General features: G+C 33.0%; 2 protein-coding genes across 5 annotated transcripts; both read left to right on the plus strand.

Annotated features, from left to right (window-relative positions):
- Positions 1 to 6655: 6655 nt before the first annotated feature.
- On the plus strand, positions 6656 to 17616 carry LOC149808336 (uncharacterized). 4 transcript variants are annotated; one of them, XM_089975894.1, is made up of 9 exons: positions 6656 to 7014; positions 7857 to 7896; positions 8811 to 8993; positions 9572 to 9730; positions 11168 to 11294; positions 13780 to 13820; positions 14692 to 15160; positions 16634 to 16748; positions 17333 to 17616. In XM_089975894.1, exons 3-9 carry the CDS (start codon positions 8871 to 8873, stop codon positions 17391 to 17393), a joined length of 1095 nt encoding a protein of 364 aa, XP_089832020.1. In that variant the 5' UTR covers positions 6656 to 7014; positions 7857 to 7896; positions 8811 to 8870; the 3' UTR covers positions 17394 to 17616. The 4 variants fall into 4 exon arrangements, with proteins under 4 accessions (XP_089832020.1, XP_089832019.1, XP_089832017.1 ...); XM_089975891.1 differs by having other exon boundaries at positions 6659 to 7014; positions 16607 to 16748; XM_089975892.1 differs by having other exon boundaries at positions 6659 to 7007; positions 16607 to 16748.
- On the plus strand, positions 17460 to 23596 carry LOC149808337 (uncharacterized). The gene is made up of 5 exons (XM_089975895.1): positions 17460 to 17619; positions 19099 to 19253; positions 19830 to 20291; positions 21785 to 21910; positions 22702 to 23596. The coding sequence occupies exons 1-5, from the start codon at positions 17594 to 17596 to the stop codon at positions 22890 to 22892; spliced, it is 960 nt and encodes a 319-aa protein (XP_089832021.1). The 5' UTR covers positions 17460 to 17593; the 3' UTR covers positions 22893 to 23596.
- Positions 23597 to 25361: the final 1765 nt, after the last annotated feature.

Consider the following 25361-nt stretch of genomic DNA (forward strand, 5'->3'; position numbering starts at 1 on the left):
TCTCTTACAATTTCTCCCTCGATTTCAATAAATGCCTCCGCGGGCAGGAAATATCTGCTGGTATCCTGAACCTGAAGTTCAATTCGTCCCCGCTTGTTTGGTTCTCGTGCGTCATAAGAATAATACTGATAATCACGCACTGATTCATTTTTAGAAACCGGTTCGTCTATGTCGAATGCCGTATCGGATTCCCGTTTGAACATTTTATTGTAAAAGTTATCGTCTAAAACGAAGACCACTTCCCGCGACCAAACTTGTGTTTATTTGTTCAGGAATTTCGTTGACTAGCGCGGCTAACCTTTGATTTGCAGCTTCGTTTATTACGCTACTAACATTCGCTGGCATGTCTGCGGTGGTTGGTAACGTTACCCGCGGAGTTTTCTTTCTGCGCACCAGTCGTGCTATTCTGCCCTTGATCGCCGTGAATGCTTTACCGGCAGCGCTACCAGCAGCACCAATAGCGCTATCCTTGATGACATTAAAGGCTTTCATACCTAATTGTTTTACGATCGGTATTGCCTTAGGTGCCACTCCCGCAAATAAACCCGTAACAACATCGCCAAATCCATCTCCGTAAGTCATTCTGTATACCGGTAGTCTTGAATTTATCACTCTGACCATAGCTGGTCTGCGTTGAGAGTTATGTACTATCATTTATTTATTATTATTATTTCTGTAATCGTCGATTAGCTCATCAATAAGTTCTCTGTAGATATGGGAATCCATGATGCCACCACGAAATAGTCGCTGACAGATATCTGCGGCTTCATTAATTATTTCCGGAGAGTTATTTCCGGCACGTTTTCCTCCGATGAGAACTTCTAGCCGTGATACGTCGCTGATAATATTATCAGGGCAGGGAATAAAACCCGATCGGGTTTTAGGTTCCAACTTCAATTCTTCAAAAACATCCCCCTCTGGAAGATCAGAGTAAGACGGCGCTGGTTTCTCTGCTTTAGGTTTTCCTTTTCGTTTAGGTGGTTTAGGTGGCGGTGATTGATCTCTCTCTGCGGTAACTTTCTTTTGCATTTCCTTCGCTTGCATTTTCGCGATTCTTTTATCTTCCTTTATTTTTTCTGCTTGATCTCTCAGATCTTTATTATACCCAATTATACCCGTTTTTATAAAATTATAAGTATCATCACCTTTTAATATTCGGGAAAAACCTCGATTTATTTTATACACATAATCAGCCCACTCAGCTTGAGACATGCCCTTGGCAGCTTCTGGTTTTAGAAATTCATGTCTGCGACGATAATTTTCGACGATCCAAACAGAAAACTGCTGAAGTTCCTTTATGTTACTCAGTGGAATATTTCTTATTTCGTCGATACCATCTTCGGTAAATTTTTTAATAAATATTTCCTTGACAGTTGCAAGTGGACCTACTGCACCTGGATCAGCTGCGGCTGCTACTTGTTGTTCACTAAGTTGTTTTATTGCTTGAAGCAAACCCTGCTCTGGTTTTCCACCCTCAATTGCAACCTCCTCGGGAGTTCTTCCTTTGATAGCAGTTAAAACCTTTCCAGTGACTGCAGTGATAGGTTTAAATAATTCCCCTGTGGTCGTTGCGAAACCTTCCTGTGCTTGCTGTCGTTGCTGTAATTTTTGTCTTACACTATCTCGCACAGGAAGAAATTTTTCAATCGCCGCTAGTCGCTCTCGAGCTAGTCTAGCAGAATGTGCTTCTCCAATGTTGGCCATTATTGTTAACCCGAATTTTTAATTCACAACAGAAATCCTAAAATGATAGCAGCAGAGAGACTACGCCACCAACGTCGTCGTGCCCCCCCCCCCCCGTGAAGAAACTTTTTTTTTATAGTGAGTTATCAATGTCGAAATAACCCCGTTAGCCAGAAAAGAGGATTTAGTCATCATAGTTTCTGGATAGAAGGGTTTATTTTGTGAAATAAAACTTCTATCAAAAATGTTTTTGATAGGGGTTCTGTTGAAACGAAATAGTTGGTGGGCCCAGTCTCTCTGCTGCTTATATGTACAAACATGCTGCTGGCTATCAAAGCGTCCTTCCTGGAGTAGTTTATCATCATAGTGATATTGCATTTTCTAGTTCAAGATCATCAAAGTTAAATTACATGAATCAGTTGTACAGGTGCGACTATTTAACTATATAAACACATATATCATGCACAAAATAACAAATATACCCATATATTGCCAAAATAAAACTCAAATAAATATTATTACTACAAAGTTTATCTGTAATGGATTCTGAATTCTTGAAATGGTCATTTCTTTTCAGGTTTTGTCATGTAGGGAATAAATCTTTTTGAAGCTAAACAGGTGTTGCACGTTTCAAAGCATTATTATTCCCTTTTTTATTGTATATATACTCCTTAATTCTTGCTAGCAAAATTCGTACAAAGCACTTTACTCCATACATTGCATTGCCTAAATAAATAATTCTAACCGCCCGACCCCGTTATCTGTTCCATTAATGCATTCTAAAATATAAATATGCACACGAAAATCAGTTTATTATAAAATATTGAACCTAAATGCAAAAGAACTTTTAACAAATCAATAAAACTTTCATTGAAATAAAGCAAACGCAAAATGCACAACCATACGATTTCGCAAGCTCTCTCATCGTACCTCTCCCGCAATTCACACATAATGGCTACTTTAAGCAGACACCCAGTATCTCTTTCACTGACATAGTTGTAACAAACACAGCCAGAAAAGAAAAGAAAAAAAACTGTGACGACACAGCTGTAAATAACGTCTTTAATACTATTTCTTTATTCCCAGCACAATTTTGTACTACTTCCGTCATCTTTAATGTTTCCACCGTTATTGGCCATTCAACGATGCGTGCATGTCCTCGTGTACATTTCTATGGGAGAGTTAGGCTGCGAATAGTTTATACTGGTCGAGAATCTTTTATATCAGCTGCGGCAGATAACACTTTTATATTAAACAATTACCGCGGTATATATAAATGGAGAAAAATTCACAGACTAATATAAGGTATATTTTGAAAACAAATTATGAATATATTTAATTCTGACAATAATCTTCAATATCAGTATAGAGTGGGTAGAGTTACAGAATAGATTAAACCGCTGTTTCGCTTAAGTGCGCATATCCGGGGCATATTGATAAATTAATCAACTTAAGAATTATCTTGAAGCAAGAACGACGTAATCTTGGTAAATATCATGAGAAAAAAATCAAAAGTCATTATCTGAAATTTTTGCAGGAAAAAATGAAGTTGTTGACGATGACAAGAGCACATATTACAGATAAATGAAACAAATGTACACTACAATGATGATAATGATGATGATGACGATGACATTGAAACAACAAGCGAAAATGGTAGCCTGAGTAGTAATGATTACCAATGACAAATCAATTAGAGAGATGTTTTAGTATGAATATAACGATAGCATACAAATTAGCTGACCGTAAAAAGTATTTCCCAAAAATACACAAGGAACTAAAAGCAAAACGGCTGGCTATATGTGACATATTTGCCAATGATAATATATTTCATCAAAGAATGGAATATACTGATTATTATATACGTTCACCGCTCGTTTGAGATTATTGGATACAAACGATGCGTAAATGGAAATTTACAAGTTGGAGTGCAACTTCACTCTGGAAAATTAGAAGTACTTTTTGTTAGTGATGCAAACTTGGAGGAAATTATATCTGAGTTAGGACCTTGCCCATTAGGCTCGTATCGGCAAGACGTGCCTGTTTGTTTGGCAGAACCTGATGTAAGATTGAAGGTCACTTTCTTCTGAACGAAAAATATTGTATGGTCATTATTTGCAAATATTGGTATACCCTTTGGTTACGAACCATTTATTTCTATGCCACAATATACAAGGGACAGAATACGAAAATAAGACGAAATATCAAAGTAATTAAAGACTAAACTTTCCTTGCATATAAAAAGTTCAATGTCATTCGGACGCAGTGCAAGGGTGTGTGCAATGGAAAACTTGAATATGCGGCTGCATTTGTATAAAGAATACTGTAAATCACATTTGCATGCTTAACGTATTGGCATCCATGCCCGACCATGTTTTAAATGCGGTATCAGAGTTAAATCATGCCTTCAGCTTTACTGACCAAGTGGATCTGTTCGCGAGTATTATAATGCGCTCCGGCGAAGATTCGCTAACGCAAATGTTGTAGAAATACCTGACAATGTACGTGTTGGTGTTGTTTATTTTAAAATTTATCAAGAAAACCTGGACAACACCATGGCATCAGCATATGATCCATGGATTAGCAATCGAAAGATGTATTTAAAATCAACGATGAAAAAATTAGCAGAGAAACAGATGAAAAAAATGGATTACACGCACGTTTTCTTGAAAATTGTTTGGAAGACAATCTTGTGCTAAAGGGATTACGTTTAAAACTAAAAATTCATATTGGGAATGACACAACATCAAAGAGGTTTCAAGAATCTATTGACTCAGTATTGGAAAAAGTATCGTTGGAAATGTGTGATAGAAAAAAGAAGAACATCAGATGAGAGTGATCAAGATAGGCAAAGAACTAGAAGAACATAGAGATGAACTAAAAACTTTAATAAAAAGCAATACTGGCATTTTTTATGAAGAACTTTTTTTAAATAAAAGAAATCGGAATCTAAAAAAGACGAACTATTGTCAAGTCAACTTAAAAAGTTACAGAATTTACAGAGAGAGAAAAACAATTTTCCATGACAACGAGAAACATCATAATCGAAAATTATTAGAGAGAAATCAAAAAGATATAATTAACAACCAAATAAGTCAGCAGAGGAAATTAATTTCATCAATGTCAAAAATAAACATGCAGGAACTAAGAATCACACACGGAATAAACAACAACCAAGAAATGAAAATGAAATGGATAAGCAACGCCAACGTCAAGAATAACCAATCAACCAAATCACACCAATCGCACAGAAAAAAATAATAGACCCATTCAAAACAATTCCATGAATGATCAAGCAAAATTCTAAAAAGCCCCAGGCATACAGAAGGCAACCTATGCAGATGCAGTGAAAAATGGGGCGAAGAAAATTACACAGGAATCCAACATAACCGTAATAGCAACAATACAAAGACTAATGGAAACCCTAAAGGATCTGTTGCAAACAGCACAAACAGGAGAGAGAATATGAGATTTATTAGACTACAAAACAAGAATAGATGGAGGAAAGAAAAAAAAGAAAAAAGGAAATCGAAAGAGGAAGAGAAATTGTGCTAAACCTTTCCAAACGAATTCTAACTAATAGTGATTACATTCTTCTAGGTAAAGGATTATCATACTGTCTGAGAACCAAAGTGCATGATAATATTAATTTAGCAGAAACATTTTTCAAATACACAAGATCATTTAAATTATAAGAATTTTTCTCACAGTCATGTACATATTCAAAATATGAAATTAGTTTTTATCTTCAAAATAAGCCCTTTTTCAATAAAACAGAATCATCATTACTCTAGAGGATGAGATATTTATCCTGATTTTTATATTGAAGCAACTAAACATGAAATTTTAAAAAGCAGTCCTAAAATAAAACATTTTACAAACATATCTAAAGAAGAACTAAATTCTTTACGTACCTTATCACAAGACGAAAGTATTATTATTAAAAAAGCTGATATGTCTAGCACCATAGCAATAATGAATAAGGAAGATTATGTTAAAGTTATTATTCAATTTATATAATAAAAAAATTATGGTGTGCATTATACTTATAATCAAGTATTTTATAAATAATTAATCACAATATATTGAGAATTAATTTTAAATTGCCCTTTCATTTTTAAAGAATTAGTAAACTTATTTTTATGATATCAATTAATACTTTCACTAGTTAAGTTATTCTGTAAATTAGAATAATATAAAACTATTCTTCTCTAATTGCAAACATGGGACATAATTTGTAAAAAAACTTGATTAATGAATGTCGTACAGTGTTTTGGAATTTAGACCTTTTGGATATATTGTATTAAGATGGTGAATCCAAATTTGGCCTTAGATGAATCACAGTTGCTAATTGCTATATAAGGAAAAATGTTTCTCTGATTGCAAATTCCAATAATAAATATTTTTATTTCTTATATCTACCAGGATCAGAAACTGCAATCACTTCAATACTAGCTATTATTTCATTGACATTGTCAGTGTTTTCTCAGTGGCGTGAATTGTTTCATGTATTTCTACAACATTGTCAAAATTTTATGAATAAATAGAGATAAAAGTTTTAATAATATTTTTATTATATATAATTCACAATATTATTGAGGAATGTACAATATTTCATCAGAACTCAGTTTATATAATAAAAAATTATGGTCTGCATAATACTTATAATCAAGTAGACTAGCAAATTACTGTGAGAAAATAAAACGTTATTCCGTTCATGGCTGATGTACACCGCATGTAAACTGAGATGCTAGTATTATAGCTCACATGTTGCGTACTGTAACCTGAGTGTAATACAGAATTTCTCTCGTTTAGAGAGGAAAAGCCTATATTGTTCCAATTGTGACTTATCTCTCTGCTTGGCCAGAGTCTCTCATGTAAATGAAAGTAGTCCAGTGGAGACAGTCAGATGTTTCTCATTTTGCTGGAAGGAAAAGGCCGACGATATTCCGATTGGAAAGACCGATGCCCCCATTCCGGAAAAGCTGAAGACTTTCCAGTTGACGAAAGGAGGCATTACATTGTACATTTTCGCCTTTTTCCGTCTAGTGGTCAAAGAAACCTTCTTAGAATAACCCATTGCTTAATAATCATGTGTGACTATTAATAGATTATTATACGTATTATACGCATTGAACGTATTCATAGATAGCTAGATAGAAAACGGGAACAGTCTATATCGTATCAGGCGAGGTATATTATTAAACAAATCTCAATACAAGCACCGGACAAAGCACCGGATTCTCACTGGCTCGTTCGCAGGATGTTGTTGACTGGCAAAGCCGCTGAATCACAAGACGCTGAGGAAAAAAAAATATAGAAAAGTAAGAGGTAAAATAACGACGATAATTGTTTCAACTAAAGTCTTGCCAGTCCAGATTATTTACTGGTCTGCACCTTAACCGTCATCAAGAAACTGACAGATTAAACTTATATATCGCTGTTGTCTGTTACAATTGTGACCGAAATAGACCACACAAAACAACGGGTCTTATTTAATCATCACAAAATAGGGTAGTAGGAATTTGTTTTATCACAGGCACAGATTGTGACATTACAGCGTACGACATTCAATCCGGATTGTATTGTATCACACCTTTAGGTTGATATCGTCCAAAAATATACTTTAGTATATATTTTGACCCGTATACTTGGCGCATGTAAATATTGATCTTGGAAAGGAATATAGATGTATTTAGGTTCCACTGAAGCGAATAACTTAAATTTAAATGCATGTAGAACCAAATTCTAAAAATTTACACGTTACCGAAATAATAAGTCTTGAACACATACATGCCCAGTATAAATTTTGCTATATAAAAAAAAAAACGTTTTACAAATGTGATGCTAATCCACATAAAATATAATGCACAACTTCTCAGATTTTTGCACCATTTCATCATAATTGATATCAAACATTCTAACACAAGGCCTTTCAGATTGTACGATGTGGTCTATGTGCCCTTATACAGACCATTTTCTCTCTCAAAAAGAAATATATGAACAGCTGAATAAATTGAATTTTTGAGAGCATCTGATTATTTAAAATTTCTTTACTAACTTCATTCATTTTGTGTTAAAATTTATATTAGGTATGCAAACTCAACTGAAATGACAAAATTAAATAGAATTGGACAACTATATGTGAATATTTCATATTTTTGCTTTGTCAGATTCCTGAAAACATCTACTAGTGCAGACAAGTGTTCCAAGGTAAGTTTGTTTTAATACTTCATGTTCAATTTTAATTAGTATATAGGACAAGTCTGTCTAGTGTCTCATTATAAATTCATGCCATTAAAATTCATCCTTTGAGAAAAAGTAATGATTTTTGCTGCATTTTTACAACCCTGATCATTTTGTCAGTTCCATGAACATTCTATTTATAACAACTTGTAACATATTTTATTGTTCAAAAGTTGTTGCATGGGATTTATTTTAAAAATAGGTTAGTATATGTATGGGTATCATGTTCTTGACATACTAGAACATAGGATTGCAGTAGAGTTTTTTTGTTTTGAGAGAGACTTTCAGTAAAGAATTCATTAAAGAATGGATTGTCAGGTAGGCTGGGTAAAATCCCTCACTAAAAGAGCTGTAGGGTGCTGAAAACAGTTTGTAAATTAGTTGGTGATGATACATTCATATATTTATAACATGGTTTTTCTATGTATAATTTTTTTTAAATAATTGAAAACAAAATATAATGCACTGATCAGCAATAATGTTTTCCCTTTTCCAAAACTTTCCTATAGTTATGGTTACATTTTTGGTCATTAAGTAATTACTGTAGAATATGTCTTTATGTCAACATTGTTGAAATTTATTTTGCTGGATAAGGCAAATCAGACACTGGCTGAAAATGAAATGATTATCGTTAAGGTGGGTGATCATTATGCTGGTGTGAACTTTCTATTTTCATTTCTGGTTTTTAGCCATACAGTATTTTATTCTTTTAGTGAAAAATAGTCTGAGATCGCAGTATAAGATTAAATTTTGAATGGCACATAAACTATACAACTTAATGAACAAATACAAATGTGACTTTCAGTTAATAAAAGCTGAGTACCTCTATGAAGATTCTGTTTTGACAGATAATATGCATTATAAATTTGTTTCATTTTTAGCCTGTACAATACAAATGTAGAACAGAGTGGTACAGAGATCCTATCTCTCTTGACGGCACCATGCCATATGACCTTGATAAAATTCCATTGAGGAGGAGACGTCATGTTAAGAGGGAGACAATATCTCCACATGCAACTAGAACAAACAGTTCAGAAATATCAGCCATATTGGAACCATCACAGGTATATATATATATATATATATATATATATATATATATATATATATATATATATATATATCTCATCTATTGTTTAATTGCTCAGAAGGGGGCCCCGAGTGGTCTAAAGCGCTCACCAATACAGATCACTGCCGTCTCACCTCTGTCTGCGTGGGTTTGAGTCCAAGGTTTGGCTAGAGTGGGTACGTGGGAAAGCCTGCCAGTAGCTTCTCATGGGTTGGTGGTTCTTCCCTGGGTTTTCCAGAGTTCTTCCTCCACCAGTTATACTGGCTGCCATGTATAGCCTATATTGTGCTGAAAAATGGCATTAAACCCTAAAACAGCTACAAAAACAACAACAATTGCTCAGAAATGTTGCAGTCATTAATTGTTAAGTTCATCTGAACTTGTTACATGTTGTTTCCTTTTCTTTTCTTTATAAATATTCAAAACAGAGGTGAGTGTAAGGCATCCCTGTCCAATGGACACACATAATTATGTTTCCAAATATTTGTTTATTCATCATTTTATCCTTTACATGCTTGAGCCATATGCTTTGTTTAATTAAATTTATATGTAACACTTGCAAATCATTTCCAGACCTTTATCTTAGGAGACATTCCTGTTGCACCAGATGATGAGGATGAAGGATGGCTTTACAGGCACACATTGAAACATGAGCATGCCTATCAAGAATTGGATGAGAGAATGAAGGTTTTTGCAGTGGCTGGATGGGATGATAGTAAGAAGACTCTACAAGTAGGTTTTACTCCTAGAATATTGGTTGCATTTCATTGTTCTAGAAATAGTTCTTTTGTAATACTATTATCAGTGTTGTCTCTGTTAATAAATTATGTAATAAATTAGAGGGACCTTATTATAGTGTACCCAGCTGTACTGATAATTAAATTGCTTATGTACAAGGTGAAATACAAAATGTTTTCAATTAAATCTGTCTTAAGTAATCAATTTATGGAATGTAAAAATTATGGCAACATGTGATAGGTAGGTATTTAATGGTGGTTGATTTCAACAGAAATTTTGGTGTGTATGACTGCGATTGACATGTAGCAGTGACCTTCCTGTTTTTAAAACAAATATTCAAGATGTATGTTATATACACTGATTTATTCTCATATATAATGCCATTAAACTTTACTTAAATGCATGGATTTTTGTTAGAGAAGATAAGCAATAATGCAGTGGATTGCATTTTTTTGCCTAACCACAGAACAATTTGGCCCTTCAGTGTGAAACTATCATGCTCAAACTGCCTCACTATGTGCTTCCTGCATACATTTTTTTCAAAAGGGACAACCTGATGATCTGTATTCAGGTTGTTTTAAGTACATTTATAGGTTCATTTTTCATTCTGATTTCAAGTGAAGGACATATTTTATAACTTGTTCATTTTTTGCACCAATTGATGATTTCATGAAGCTCTTATAATGCTTGTAATTGCCACCATGATGATGGAATGCAACAGTTGATTTTTACACAGTGACAAATTTATATGTACATATACTTGAAGGTACATTGTAATATTTGGTAGAAAAGTTACTTAAGTTACTTCTACCCAATTTACTGTTTACAGAATGAGTTATTAAGGTTTATTGTATGATGTAGATTGTTCATTGTTGTTGGATAAAGCTTCTTTATTTTTAATTTTGAAATAGTTTTATTAGATTTGAACAATTGTTTTTTTAAATAATTAGAATTTAGTCAGATTTGGTACTGCATTTGTGATAGGGTCCCCAGGTGACCAAGTGGTCTTAAGTGCTCACCTTTACAGACCACTATTTTGTCACCTCTCTGCGTGGTTTTGAGTATTATGCTCAATCTGTGTGATTATGTGAGAAAGATGACACTACTTTCTCTTGGCTGGTGGTTCTTACTGGGTTTTCTTAAATTCTTCCTCCATCAGTTATACTGGCAGCCATGTGTGTCCTATCTTGAACAGAGAGATGGTGTTGAACACAAAACGGCAACACAGAGTGACACCCGTCAACAAGAATGGGTTAAATGACTCAATCTTTTATGATGCGAAAAAACAAATGCAAATCTGGTATGAAAACTTGTGTAGATTACAAGTTAAATACACATATAAATAAAGTCCATAAAAGTATGTACTATTTTTGAAAAGATTAATTATGCTATTATGAGCTTCCATGATTACTATTAAATCTTTATCCATAGAGGTCTCTGCCAGTATTGATCAACATCTGTCAAGATACATGTAATGAAGAAGTTTTGTTAACCTGCAGCTGTGACTTGGGACGGGTTTCTTTTTGCAACCTTTTACATCGTGGTCATTCCAGACAAGGTGCAGAACTTCCCTCATATTTCAGAATATTCTTATAAGTAAAGTTTTCTTATATATATATATATATATATATATATATATATATATATATATATATATATATATATATATATATTTCATCCAGTACTGATAAAATGATTTTTACTAAAGTAAACAATGTGGAATTAAATGTTACAATAAACCTTATTTGAATCACCACAATATAATTCATTAAATATAAGATATAAGATACTTTTAAACATATGTAATTATTGTTGCATTTATTAACATAATGTAATACATTTAATTTTGTTCTGCCTACAAAGAAACTATCAGTACTAGTAGATACATAAATTCAATTTCTTACAATTTTATTCATGAACATACCATAAATTAATTAGTTAATAAATCTAATACTTAGGTAATACTGAGTCTTTTGAGGATTTTAGCATTGTACAATATTTTTGCTTTGTTTATTACGTCAAGCTTATATAAGGATAATGACTTTTTAAAAAAAAACACAGATGAAGAATTCTCATTTTGTTATCATGAGCTGTAACATGTTAAGATATTGAATTAAGTCCAATTCTTTAAATTCATTACATGCATTGTGTTAGGACTTTTTTCCAACCATTAGATTTATTACTGTCAGATATAGATTCATTGCATCCACCCAGCATCCATATCAATGCTTTTAGAGCTGTGTTTAATGAACTACCAGTTTATACAAGTTTAAGCACAGAAGGTAATTAATAGTAAACTTTTTCTGAAACTGTAAAGAAGGTTCTGGAACCCTGAGTGGCAAAGTGGTCTAAAGCGCTCACTGTTACGGATCACCATCATCTCACCTCTTTATGCGTGGGTTTGAGTCTCGGGCTTGGCGAACAGGCACATGAGAAAGTTTCTAAGTAGCTTCTCAGTGGTTGTTGAATCTTCCATGTGTTCTCCAGGTTCTTCCTCCAGCAGTTATACTGGCCGCCATAGCCTATCATGTGCCAAAAAATGGGGTTAAACCCCATAACAAAATGAAAACAGCAAAGAAAGTTCCATATACAAAGATTAAAACTGCATATGTTGTCTATTATTCTTTACCTCACTATTATACCAGCCTTAATAAATGTAAAATAATTTTCTTGTTTGTCTAATATCTTGTATTCATGGTTCATTACGTTTCATATTGTCTTTTTCTGCAAATAAATATACTTCAGATTATATTCCTCATGTGTATTTTATGTTCATGCATTTATTCTATGAAAGTGATCAAGAGTACATAATTTGTTAATCTTTTCACAGGTAGTCACAAATGTTTCCCTTTTTTCATTAATGGATGCTATCTATAACATTATTCATTTTTGTTCATTAACTTCTTTACATTAGTGTTAAAATATTATACTCTAACAGATTGAGAGAAAGCTGTAATAACTTCTTTGCATTCATCAAAAAGATCAATGTCCAAAATATGTTAATTGAGTTTATCAATTGTGCATTATGTTTTGTCATATACTAACCAATTATGATACTGTTTTTTTAGAGTTTTGAGCTCTTGGTCTTGCTACCTGCTTTGTTATCAACATTGAATGAGCTATTGTAAATTATGTTGTTGAAAAACTAACATTTCATGGCATGTTTCTGAAAGAAGCTCTTTGAGTATATCCTAGCCATTGTCATTTAGTACTCATTTTACAGCTATGTTTTACAGTCTATTTAATTATTACATGAGTATCATATTATTTAGTATTATGTCCTAATCTTTGTATCTGCAATATGTCTCATAACACCCCATGATGTCACAGATGACATCACAATATTATGCACAGCACAGATGCAGTGTCTGGCTTTTGTGTATTATATCAGTCGTTTTACGAAACTGATTTTTCATCATGTCACAAATGTGTAGAAGAAATTAGCTTGAAATTTTGAATAATCTATATATTTTACTTAAATTTTTCGCCCATGAGATGAAATATAACTTATTCACTCATAGCAAGCAAAGTTTCTTTTTCTTTTTTAATCAAACATATTGACTAGCAAGGTTTATTGTGGTACAAAGGCTTTTTACTGGATATTACATGATGTGCATGGTTTCTTGTTTATGTTTGGCTGTGGTTTGTGACTATTGGCACAGAAAATATAAGCAGTTGTGTTGTTGGATTTTAACTTTGTATGTGGACATAAGGCATCCATCAATACCACTTGGCCATGTATGTATCTAAGAACAACTTTGAATTTTGAGTTTATCTTCTTATCGACTTGGCAGTGAAATAATTGCAGTTGGCTCCAGTGAATTATCACAATTATTCTGCATGGAAAATTCAGTAATTACAGACTATTATAACATAAACCCTTATGTTTTTTTTTTTTGTTTCAGTTGAAATTTATGAATATTATTGAACAGTTTCAATCTCTAGCTTGCCTATACTCACAAAAGATTGAAACTTTTCAAATCATTTGATAACTTCTTATTTGACACTTATACTTTTGTAACATTCTCTATATATGCTTTCAGATGACCATGCTTACTTTGAGCAATCCTTCAGGGAATCTGATGTAAGTATTCTACATTCAATTAAATTGCTAATTATAATTTGTGTCATTATTTCATATGTGTCTGCAGTCATTTTATATACTATTTTTGGTACATGTTTCTTTGACCTGTCATATTATTTGTTTTCTTTGTTTCCTGACGGTTTTAAATCATTATGCTTGTGTTCCATTTTCACAGTTTCATTAGGTATTTTGCTGCAGGTACTTACATGCTGCAGCATTAACTGAAACTTCACCATTTGCTATTTTCATGACATGGTGCATCATTTGAGCTTAAGGCTCAATTTTACATTTTACACACCAATTAAGAGAGTTTCATGCTTTATTTACTATAACATTGGTAACAGTTATTCATATTCCAAAGACTATTATGAAAAACAAATAATCTGTTCTGACTTAAATCTTTACATATTGTTAATGATATAATTTAACCTGAATACAAAATAGTTTGGTGGCATCTATTTGAATGATACCTTGGTCATTATGCTTTCCATTACATAACATTTCATTTGTATGCCTTGAGATTATTACACATGTTACATATTTTCAATTTATTATGTTGTATTAGCATGAATAACAGTAGGCATGTAATGAATGAATAAATTATTGTCATTATTAAGAAACAATTATATATAATGGTTTCTTTGACATTATAATCATACTACTTGACAAATTATCAATGACTCAGTGTGAACTCAACATCATCACATATTGTATTATTTCATTTTGAATTCCATATTGAGCACATGTTATCTGATGTAGTATTTCCAAATAATCAATTAACAGTAAATGTCTCTTACATGTCTCTGTTTTGCTGCAGTTTTTCAGTTGAAATTCAAATATATCTATTACTTATTTAATCATATATTTACAGTGTGCAGCTATACAAGAGATTTTGTTTGCTCCAAACTGTTTTGCAGTTCATGTACCGTTACATGGTTATGCTGTAATAACAGTTAGAAACAAGTCACTGTTCTGCCTTCAGTGTAAAAAAATATGTCTACATGTGCACAGGGTGGAGAACCTTATTACCGACAGTTTGGACAAAGACATGCCAGATAGTGTGGATCGTATACTTGAATTGTTGGCGTATAAACCAGAGTACAGCCAGTACATGCTAAAAGTAGTATCTATTAAGAAAATTCCATTTAACCCAGATGAAAACATGAAAACAAAACTATGGCAAAATCCAAAGAATTTATTTCCTGCAGCTGCTGGTATCCTTCAAACCATACCATTAGATTTACATTGCCCTAAATGCAGTGGTCAACTCCATAATGAGTGCGTAGCTGAAATTAAGCAGTCCACACTCTTCACAAGATATGGTTGTATGCAAGTACAGTGTAAGTATTAACTAAAGGTAATTAATTGTCATTCAGATGTGTAACTGTTACTTGTATATTTTATTTTACAGCTTCAATATCATGTATAAAAATTGCTTATACACCTAAGGAAAATACTGCACACAAAATATTATCAGGCCACATCAAAGTTGATGGACATTCTGTTTGAATTGAATTATTAGTTAAGCAACTCAAATTACAAAAATACTCTCTTCTAAGAATAATGGAAGGATCAGTAAAATCATGAATTGTGAATCATTTATCTTTTTCTTGAAAACTGCAGGTTTTATTCCATGTGAATTGGTTTTACATTCACATTCATAACAGTGTAGTCTCATTTATATAAACAGTGTGCATCTGCCAGTTGGTTTTATAGAATGACCATTCAGGAACCATTCTTTCAAATATTTGTAAATTGCAAGCACATCCTTGATGCTGGTTTTTGTCGTCAACTCACCTCAAATCTTATTCTATGCAATTATGCCTATGGATTGTGTTGTTTGCATGGAAGAATATAATGATCATAGATGACCTTTCAAAATAGAATTAAAAATCAATCTCCTTTCTTTGAATCACCGTTGGAAGTTTAGGGATTTTTAAAAAAAATCATCTTGCAATAAAGTTAATGATGGCACCTTTTGATAATAACAGTACCACCCTAATTGAATAGTATTAATATTATTTCAATAGATCCACTTCTGTGAACAAGATCCAGATATTCCGACTATAATAAACTCTTCTTTGCATCATGTTTACAATAGAATAACCTCCTATGTTTCAGTATTATTTTCTTCATGGTGAAAATATCTTGTCTGTAGGCTTGTGTGAACAGCTTTGAAAAATAAATGTTACAAAAAACTTACATTGAATATGAAATGAAAAGCAGTGTTCAAATTCCATATTCTAACTTGACAATGCTTGTTTGAAAATGTGACATGTAAGATAGCTGTTCTAAGGCTGTTCTATAATAGCACCAATTAGTTAGAACCAAATTACATAGAAATAATTTTGGTTATTGTAACAAAAACTGAGTGTATGTGTTTGGAAATTCTGAATGCTGAATTGCATAGTCATTTTCAGAAATCAAGAAGTTGATATTGTGCTAACTGTAGCTTTGTTTTATGTGGTCATTTATTATCATATGATGTTATTAATTTTAACTTTAAACCACAATTGGGCAATAGAGACAGTTCCAGTGTTGTAACTATCTCACAATGGGCCCCACAGGTATCTTTTTTGTACTGGTCCTCCCCTTTACTGTCAAATATTTTTTTCCTGGTTGGGCCATGCCCCCAGGTCGACTGGGTACCACAGCTTGACTGTACCTGCTACCACTGTAGTTACATCACTTGACTGTTATTTTTATCTTATATCACATTGACTTTAACTTCATTCAGTTCTTCATTCTTTTTTTTTTTTTTTGTTTCTTTTTTTTTTTGTTTTCAGGCTTTTTTAGATTGTGCTCAATTCCAGATTGTGATGGAAAGCTTCAGTATGATGGGCAAACGGAATGTGTACTCAATATGGAACGTTTCCTTGTACATTATGATGTGTTGAGAAATTTCATGTTCCAGTTTCTTTATTCTAGGTATATATTGCTGGGTCAAAAATTATCAATATTTTTTATATTTGAGGCATTCCTATCCATTTTATTGGCAAATTAGGTACATATGTACTTCGACACTATTGGTGCTGGCATGGTATTAAGGAATCTATTCTATTTTCTTTCATTAAACACTGCTATATCAGACAAAAATAGATTTTTACTCAAGGACATTGAGTCTTAATATTTATTTACTGCTCATCTTTCAAGACAGCATATAAAATATGTATTTATGCAATCACCTATATATAAATTATATGGAAATAATTGTATATTTGGATATTCTTTTTTTTAATTTACAGTTTTGAATTCTGGGCATTATACTATAACCCAGTTGTAATATATTTCCAAGCATGATGAAATAATGCTCACATTTTAAATTGTTGATCCTGATTTATAAATATTTTTGTTTAAGATTATTATTATTGATTAATACTTAATTATTGATTATTAATTTCTAATTGCTACCTAAGAATTTGTATGAATTCATTCATGTTTGTTGCACACTTAATTAAGAATGTTGTTTCCTGAATTTGTAATATTTACTTACTCAAAACTTCTTTCTTCAGGTGCACCATGTATGCATTTTACAGTGTGGGCTTTGCATCAGCAGGATGCTGGAAATGTTGACTTTCATAAAATGTTTCCATACACCTACTTTCGATTGAGTTGGTTTTCATTTCTTGGTCTATTAGATGTCAACTATGAAGATGGCTTCATATGCATGAATGACATGTGTAGGAGAACACCAAATGTTTTAATATGTGACGGCACCTCACTGGCTTACAGAAAGGTTCATGCTGCGGCCAATGATGGTTACCTAGAAGATAATGGGCCCATTTTATCTGGCAGATGAGTATGACATAGTTGGAGAAAACTTAAGTATCTTGTTGGGATGTATAATGTTGATCATTTTAAAACAAAACACCTAACAAATATCACAGCCTTTTATTTAGCTTATTTATAGTAGGTTGTTACAACAGTATTGACAAGAAATAAAATATTGAAGAGGTATATTTTTCATCATTCCTGTTATTCATCAGTCAGTATACCCATCTTAGATCTCATTAGCTGCAGATATTATCACTGTATAAATAGAGAACCATAGTAGGTCAGTTTTTAGAATTTGGTTTTTGTAATACAAGGGTCATGTTTCGTTACCTGCCCAGACCACCCTGGGTTTGAAGCATCTGTATGTCCTTACTAAATTTGTTTTGCTACTGTATTTCCTCTACACAATATAGCCATTAATATGATAAAAGTGCCATAACAAAAATGCAAAGGATCGATTTCCCCTCAGAATGTTATATATTGGAATGAGAAGTGTCTCTGAAAAGCAGATTCCAGATCCACAGAAAGTTCACAATTATTTTTATTTGTTTTCTTAATTGTCTGTGCACAAGTATTTCCTTTTTATGGCATATACAGCTTATAATTATCTTTATACATAAATGATTTAAATGTATGAACAAAGTTAAAAATTATAATTAGATATGTCTTTTTCTTTCCTGCGACATCTCTGAACTTAGTTATATGAACTGCATAATATTTTGGGGTCATTTTGACCCTTCATAACATAACGTAGGAAGCACACCCTAAACACCTCGACTATTAATACCATGATCTTGAAAATCTCTCTTGATGCATGATTTCTACTAACAACCTCTATAAGCAGCATAGAACATCTCCCCCCCCCCTTTTTTTTTAGAACATTTTGAAGAAGAAAAAAAAATCGCAAAAATAAATCACAAGAAACACCAGGCAAATGCAACAAGAAGCCAGCAATGTAAAGCAAGCAAGACCATTCCCAAGCTCTACTTCTAGCTAATGACAGCCAACCATTCAACTGTAAGGGACCTTTATGGACCCACATATTGAGACCAAACTATCAGGGTTCCTTGAATCCATAAAAGCCTGGGGGAGGTGGCACCATTCCCTTCCCCAGGAACAAGTAGCAGGCTGCGGTGCAGTCAGAAAAAAGTGGCACATGCATAATTGTGTGCATGCCACTATAATTAAACTCAACAACAACAACAACAACCCTTCATTTATTTATCATGGCTTTTTTTTACTCATAAATTGGGTATAGGAATGTTTGCATCTTGCTTGCATTGTGTGGATCAGTTATCTCCTGTGCAGCAAGCTTGCATGCTAACCAGATGTATATGTATTCTATTAGTGGACTAGACCCTAATTCATATGCAAATTAAATGTCACAATTACAGGTATTTATGCCATCTTGATATGTTATGAAGTGGCATACATGTCATTGTACAGATTTTACGGTTTGAACATAATAATTTTTTCATAGACTCTGTTTTTGTCATCCTACTAGTCACAAGGATAGGGTATTCATTGACAGTAAACCAACCCGGGAAATGCTTTTCAGCTATGTGAAAGGAAATTTAGAGGATTTTGATGCCATGAACTCCTTGCTTTTGAAACACCAGCCGTCATTGCTTCCATTCATGGAGTATGTTAGGCAAATAGGTTTGTTTAAGTAACTATTTATCACAAACAGTTTTGTAACATTTGCAACAATTCATTAAAAAACACAATTTATTACAAGTTCACTGCACTGATTTATATTCAAGACATGGCACAAAATCATTCTGACTTTCTAAAGTTTTGTATGCCACATTTATTTCTCATTTTTATTGTGTCCAGAATACTCAATTATTGGATTCAATTTGAATTGATTGTGCCCTTATTCATAGAATTTTTTAGTATATGCCAGTGTTTTTTATGTTTAGCATATATCCAGCAATTCACAGAAGATGAGACTATTTACCCAGTTCTTAATAAAAATTAGCTCTTTAGAAGGTAATATACATTTATTTTTAATGCCTCCACTGCTTTGATCCATATCAATGAGCAAAATTAGAATGACACTAGTGGTGATACATCAATTTCAGTGGTTTGTGGTAAAATTGATGCCATTTTGTTGACCCTGTCTGACGAAGAAGTTTGCTTTAATGACAAAATTTAAGTATGTATTATTATGTTAAATATGTTTTGTGTAGCAGACAAATCTAAACCAAAATGTCATCTTTCCATTTTTCTCAGGAAGCACTGACAAATGCCCAGAAGAATATTCAAAACTGATTAAGCTGTTGGCCAGCCCATCCCCAGTATGTGGCACTTTTCATTATACCTTCATTGATTTGTTAGAGAAAATATTGGAACAAGAAAAGATAACTTTGCCACAAATGAAGGTGCTCCAAGAACACTGTCCTGTGCTCATTGATATGCTGCAAACTATAGATGATATTCCTTCATTCCTGAAAACAGCACTGAGGGAGGTAATCTGCAAGGTCAAGACAACTTTTGCAAATCACAAGGGTCAAGATACAGGGCTTCCAATGGGACCTGCATCCAGAGATGCCTTTTACCCAGTTCTGCCAGAAGTGTGTAAGAGGGGAAAATATCAATTGGATGGCAAGAAATGGGAGGTACCATTTTGCAGCAAGAAACATGGAAGGCATCCTACACTGTTACCAGGAATATTTACTGTCTTTTGCCAACATGGTATGATGTCATGTGCTTGATTTATTGATGAGTTAATGTTTATCCTTTGTTTCTAATAACAATTATATTTTGTTACCAAATTGAAGTGAGTTCTTTTACTTGACATTTCTCATCATCTGCGAGATTGTCTTAAGTGATAATAACAAAATTTATATTCCACAAATTTAGTTCTTGAAAATTATATTTTTTGATTGTTTATCCATTGTTGCTGAATTTGTTCTACATGAATAGTAAAATGCTTGATTTTTGCTGTTTTATATTGAAATACAGTAATATCAGATTTGTTCAGTGCATTGGGTGTGTGATTTGAATTCTTAACATAGCTTAAACAATTTGTCAGTCATATTGCTTTGATGTCTACAGCGTGGCAGTTTATAGTGATGTCTAGCACTTTGTCATCATACTGCAAACATCAAACATGTGACATCACACCCTGTCACATTATCATGACACCAGGCTGACCAGTCCTAACACTGTCCTCTTAGTGCTGAGTACCAAGTGAGGTGACTGTATGTACCATTTTTATGTCTTTGGTATGACTCGGCTTGGTTTCAAACCCGCTTCCAATGCATATCCTCTAACAACTTAGGCCCCCTCAACCTTCCTTCAGTGCAGTGAGAATATTTTGTCAGTAATTTAACTGACAGAGTGGTACTGCTGACAAGAGGTAAATAATTTTCCATGTAATTGGATTACAGCCTTGTAGATAAGGATTAAGGTTGTTAATAGTTATTTCAGTCATAAAGAGAGTCTTACCAACAACAATTTAGCATCGCCAGTATTATAGATATTAATATGGTAAAATCATTCAAACACAGTACCTATGATCGGTGGTCTCACCACAATAGGCACACGATAGTGTTTTAGCATTTATATGTACCACATGCTTCTGTTGTATAAATGTCCCCAGTTTCTTTTTTCTATCCATATTTTATTTTACACAATCATCTGTCAACATTTTTTAATATGCTGTGGGTTTTTTCAGGTATTTGCTATGGGTAGCAGATCATGAAATCGATGGAGTCACCAAACATTCCATTCACATTCCTTAAAACAAGATTTGAAGGTTTTTAGCTTTTCTGATTATACATTTTGATTTCAATCTTTGATGTTTAAGATAAATACTTTTCTTAATAATGTTGGACTTTGTAGTGCATGTGTTGTATCTGAAAATTGTAATGATTTATTAAGAGTATTTGATGATATATTCAACACACAGGAGCTAAAGTTCATTTAAATTACATTAGTCACAATTAAAATTTATTGCAATTGGACAAACTTATAAGTAAACAGGCTTTAATTATGTTGAACATACAGTGTGCTTTAGTTTTTTTAATAATATAATTAATTTATATGTGTTTACTTATGATAAGAAAGTGTGGTATCACAGTCACAAAGATAAATTAAATAGTGAAAAATCATGTTCATGGTGATCTCTAGTTGATGAAGGTGTCTTTCATTGGCTTCATTATTTTGTTTTCTTTTTGTTTCAGTTGCTCCAGAGGCAGTAATTTATGACAATGCCTGCAACTTGCATGCTTACTGTCTCAATAGAGATCCTGTTTTCTTTGCAAGGACACAGTTTGCAGTTGATGCTTTGCATTGGTTTAACAAAACTGGTAATGCATTTCTACCTGTATGTTATTGCAGTTGTATGTTCTTCATTCTGATTTTGCTCATGTATTGATGATTTTTAGGGTTGGAAACTATAAAATGCATCACTGTGTAAATGCATATCATTTAGTTATATTTCTACAAATGTTTGTGCATATTCAGTCGCTTGACCTATTACGAGCAACGTATGTTTTTTCAGTTTTTTTGAATGAAGTTATAGTTGAGATGTTGTTGTTGATTATAAGAACTAGTTTCATACTTGCTTTAGTGCACACAGTTGACACCAAAATTTTCCAAAAGTTGGTAAGATTGCCATCATTTTCAAAATAAGTTGTATAACATTAAATCTGCATGTATCATTATTTTGTATGTTAAAATCTGTTAAGTTTGCAACTACTGGTAACAATAAACTTTGACATGTTTTTTATTTTTTTTCACATCGTGATAGCATTGTTGCAGTTACTTGCATGTAGTTTAATTTTTTTGCAATAATATCATGAGAAAAGAGCATCATGGGATATCCAGGTGAGCACTCTCATCATTATTCATTTTGTTACACTTTTCATTTAAAAAAGTAATGGTCCTTGATTGATTGAAAACTCTGTCTTACCATTAAGAAAATCTTGTCAACTTTTAATTTTATATTTCTAAGGTAATTATTTCCTGTTTCCTACTTTCAGTACATTTATAAGCATATTTACTACCATTTTTTAGTTTTATTGATCAAATATTCTTTTATATGAACATTTTTGTTTCTTATATTTTAAAAGGTTAGAGCTTTATTTGTACATTTCAGGCTGCTCCATGGGATATGAATCAAAACTTTATCCCAAGTTCAAAAGTGTCAACACCCAGATTGTGGAACAAAATAATTCCAAGTTGAAGAAGTTGAAGTCCTCGCTGTCATACATGACTCCACACAATTTTCATGCGTGCTTGCGTTTCTTTCTATGGAACTGCAACAGGGAAATGAAAGCTCATACTTAATTTTTGTTAAATATATGATGATTAACAGTAGGCAACAGTGACATTTTCAATGATCGTAATCTTTCAAAAGATTATTATTTAATGTGTACTGAGAAATTTTTAGCTCAGGAAACTGTACTGATTTGTATTGCAAATTAGGGTAAATTCTTTTGGCGTTTTATAGAGAAAAAAAATATGTGATTCATATGTGCTTGTGTTATAAGCAGATGTTTTAGTACAAAATAGTTCAGTTAAGATATCTAATTTGTAATGATGTATATGTAATGTTTTAAGAAAGCCATCATTGCTGGAGAGATGTGTATAATGGCAGTCTTTTCCTATGTTTACACAGTAATGTGCATGTGGTCAGTTTCATCTGTTCTAACATTATTTTTTTTTTCTTAGACTTTTTGTTCTTTGTATAGTCGTTAGCATGAAGTTGAATTTAGTAGAAGAATTCAAATATGACACATATAAGTGTTATATATTTCTTTTGCCTTTCATAGTTGTCAAGGTAATTTTGTCAAATCTAGTCTTTGTTCATGGCACATGCAGTCCCTTCCTTGTATTTTTCCAGATTAATTTATCTACATGAGTAAATGTGACAAATGGTTTTAATGATATCAGTATTTCAGTAGACTATAAGTTTGTTTATTATGGTGATTGCCTTCTGAACTCTGTTTTGTAAGAGCTGTATTGCCATAGTGTATAAACCTTATGTTTTACAAATATTTAATTACAATATATAAAATCTAAAATATACAAACCAGTTTGAATTTTTTGTTATTCATTATATTTTCATCTGTAGTACTATCTATCCCCACTCCTCTTTCTGTGTTCAGGAAATATTTGCCACTCTTTTGAGGGAAATTCATTCATGACGTGACATAAAGGGGTAATAAAAAGGACATTAAAAAATTATGTGAAGGTTTCATTTCCTACAAACATACAAGACTGCTTCAGTGGCCTAGTGCTTAGAGTCATGAGTTTGATCCCCGGAAGAGCCATATCCAAAGACTTATAAAAATGGTACTAACAACTGCCTCGCTTGGCACTCAGCATTAAGAGGTTAGTGTTAGGAATGGTCAGCCTGGGGTCAGGATAATGTGACTGGGTGGGACATCATGCGGCATGATTCCCCAGTGCTAGACGTCACTATGAACCGCTACTCTACAGACATCATAGCGATATGACTGAAAAACGGTTAAATCTACATTAAAAATCCAAATCACACACACACACGCCTACAAACCTTCAAAGCATACTTCTGAAAAATGTATGCCACAATTTGGAATACATTATCAAAAGTATATATGTCTGGTGCTAGGGTCATGGTAATAAATGTTTATGGTGCTTTGGTCAAGGAAGTAAATGTGTCTTTTTCAAAGATCCTGGAAGTGCATAAACCTGATTCTAATATCCAGGAAGTACATACCTCAGGTGCTCAGATCAAGGCAGTACATATATTGGTGATTAGTCTAGGACATGCAAATGTCTGCCCAGAGCTAAGGTCTAGGTAGAACATGTGTCTTGTGCTAAGGTCTAGGAAATACATACATCAAATGTTACTCTGTGAAGTGCATATAGCTGGTGCTAAGGTCCAGGAAGCACATACATTTGGTTTTAAGTTCAAGGAAGCACATACAGCTGGTGCTAAGGTCAGGAAGCACATACATCTGGTTGTAAGTTCCAGGAAGCAAGTACATCTTTTGCTAAAGTCAGGGAAGCACTAATAATATTCAGGAAGCACATAACATCCAGTGCTCAGGTCAAGGAAGTACGTATGTCTTTTGCTCAGGTCTAGGAAGTACATGTGTTTGGAACTAAGTTCTAGGAAGCACATATGCCTGGTGCTAATAAATCCAGGAAGTACAAAAATGTGGTTCTAAAGTCCAGGAAGTACATACCTCTTGTGCTCAGGTCTAGGAAGTACATACATCTGGTGATAAGTTCTAGTAAGTAGATATGTCTTATGCTAAGGTAGTGGAAGTAAATACCAATGGTGCTTATGTATAAGAAGTACCTTCATCTGGTGCTAATATCCAGGAAGTGTACATCCCATGTGTTTAGACACAGAAAGGAGCAAAATCGTCAAGTTTCTTAAAACTGAAACAGTTCAGTTGTCAAATTCAAAAATGAAAATGTGAGAGGAAAGTATAGTATTATGAAATGAATCAAATTAATCCTTATAAAGGTCTATGAAAGTACAAAAAGAATTAAAACTTCCTTATAAATTTAAAAGCCAGAAATGTACTGGTCCTCCAAGAACCATAATGTCATCAACCCTAACCTTATCACAGTTCCAGGATAATATTATAGTCCAAAATGAACACTATTTCAACTCAACATTCCCCCCAAACAATTTTCCTCTTTAATGAGTTCTAAGTACAGCATCAAACACATCTGCAGACTTAGATCAGGAACACCACAAGTGAGATTGACTCCAAAATAAGAATGAATATGATAGCTAAATTCTTTCCTTATAAACAC

The sequence above is a fragment of the Sinohyriopsis cumingii genome, chromosome 1 (genome assembly GCF_028554795.1).
Source record: "Sinohyriopsis cumingii isolate HCF-2022 chromosome 1, ASM2855479v2, whole genome shotgun sequence".
In the NCBI taxonomy this organism is placed as follows: Eukaryota; Metazoa; Mollusca; class Bivalvia; order Unionida; family Unionidae; genus Sinohyriopsis; species Sinohyriopsis cumingii.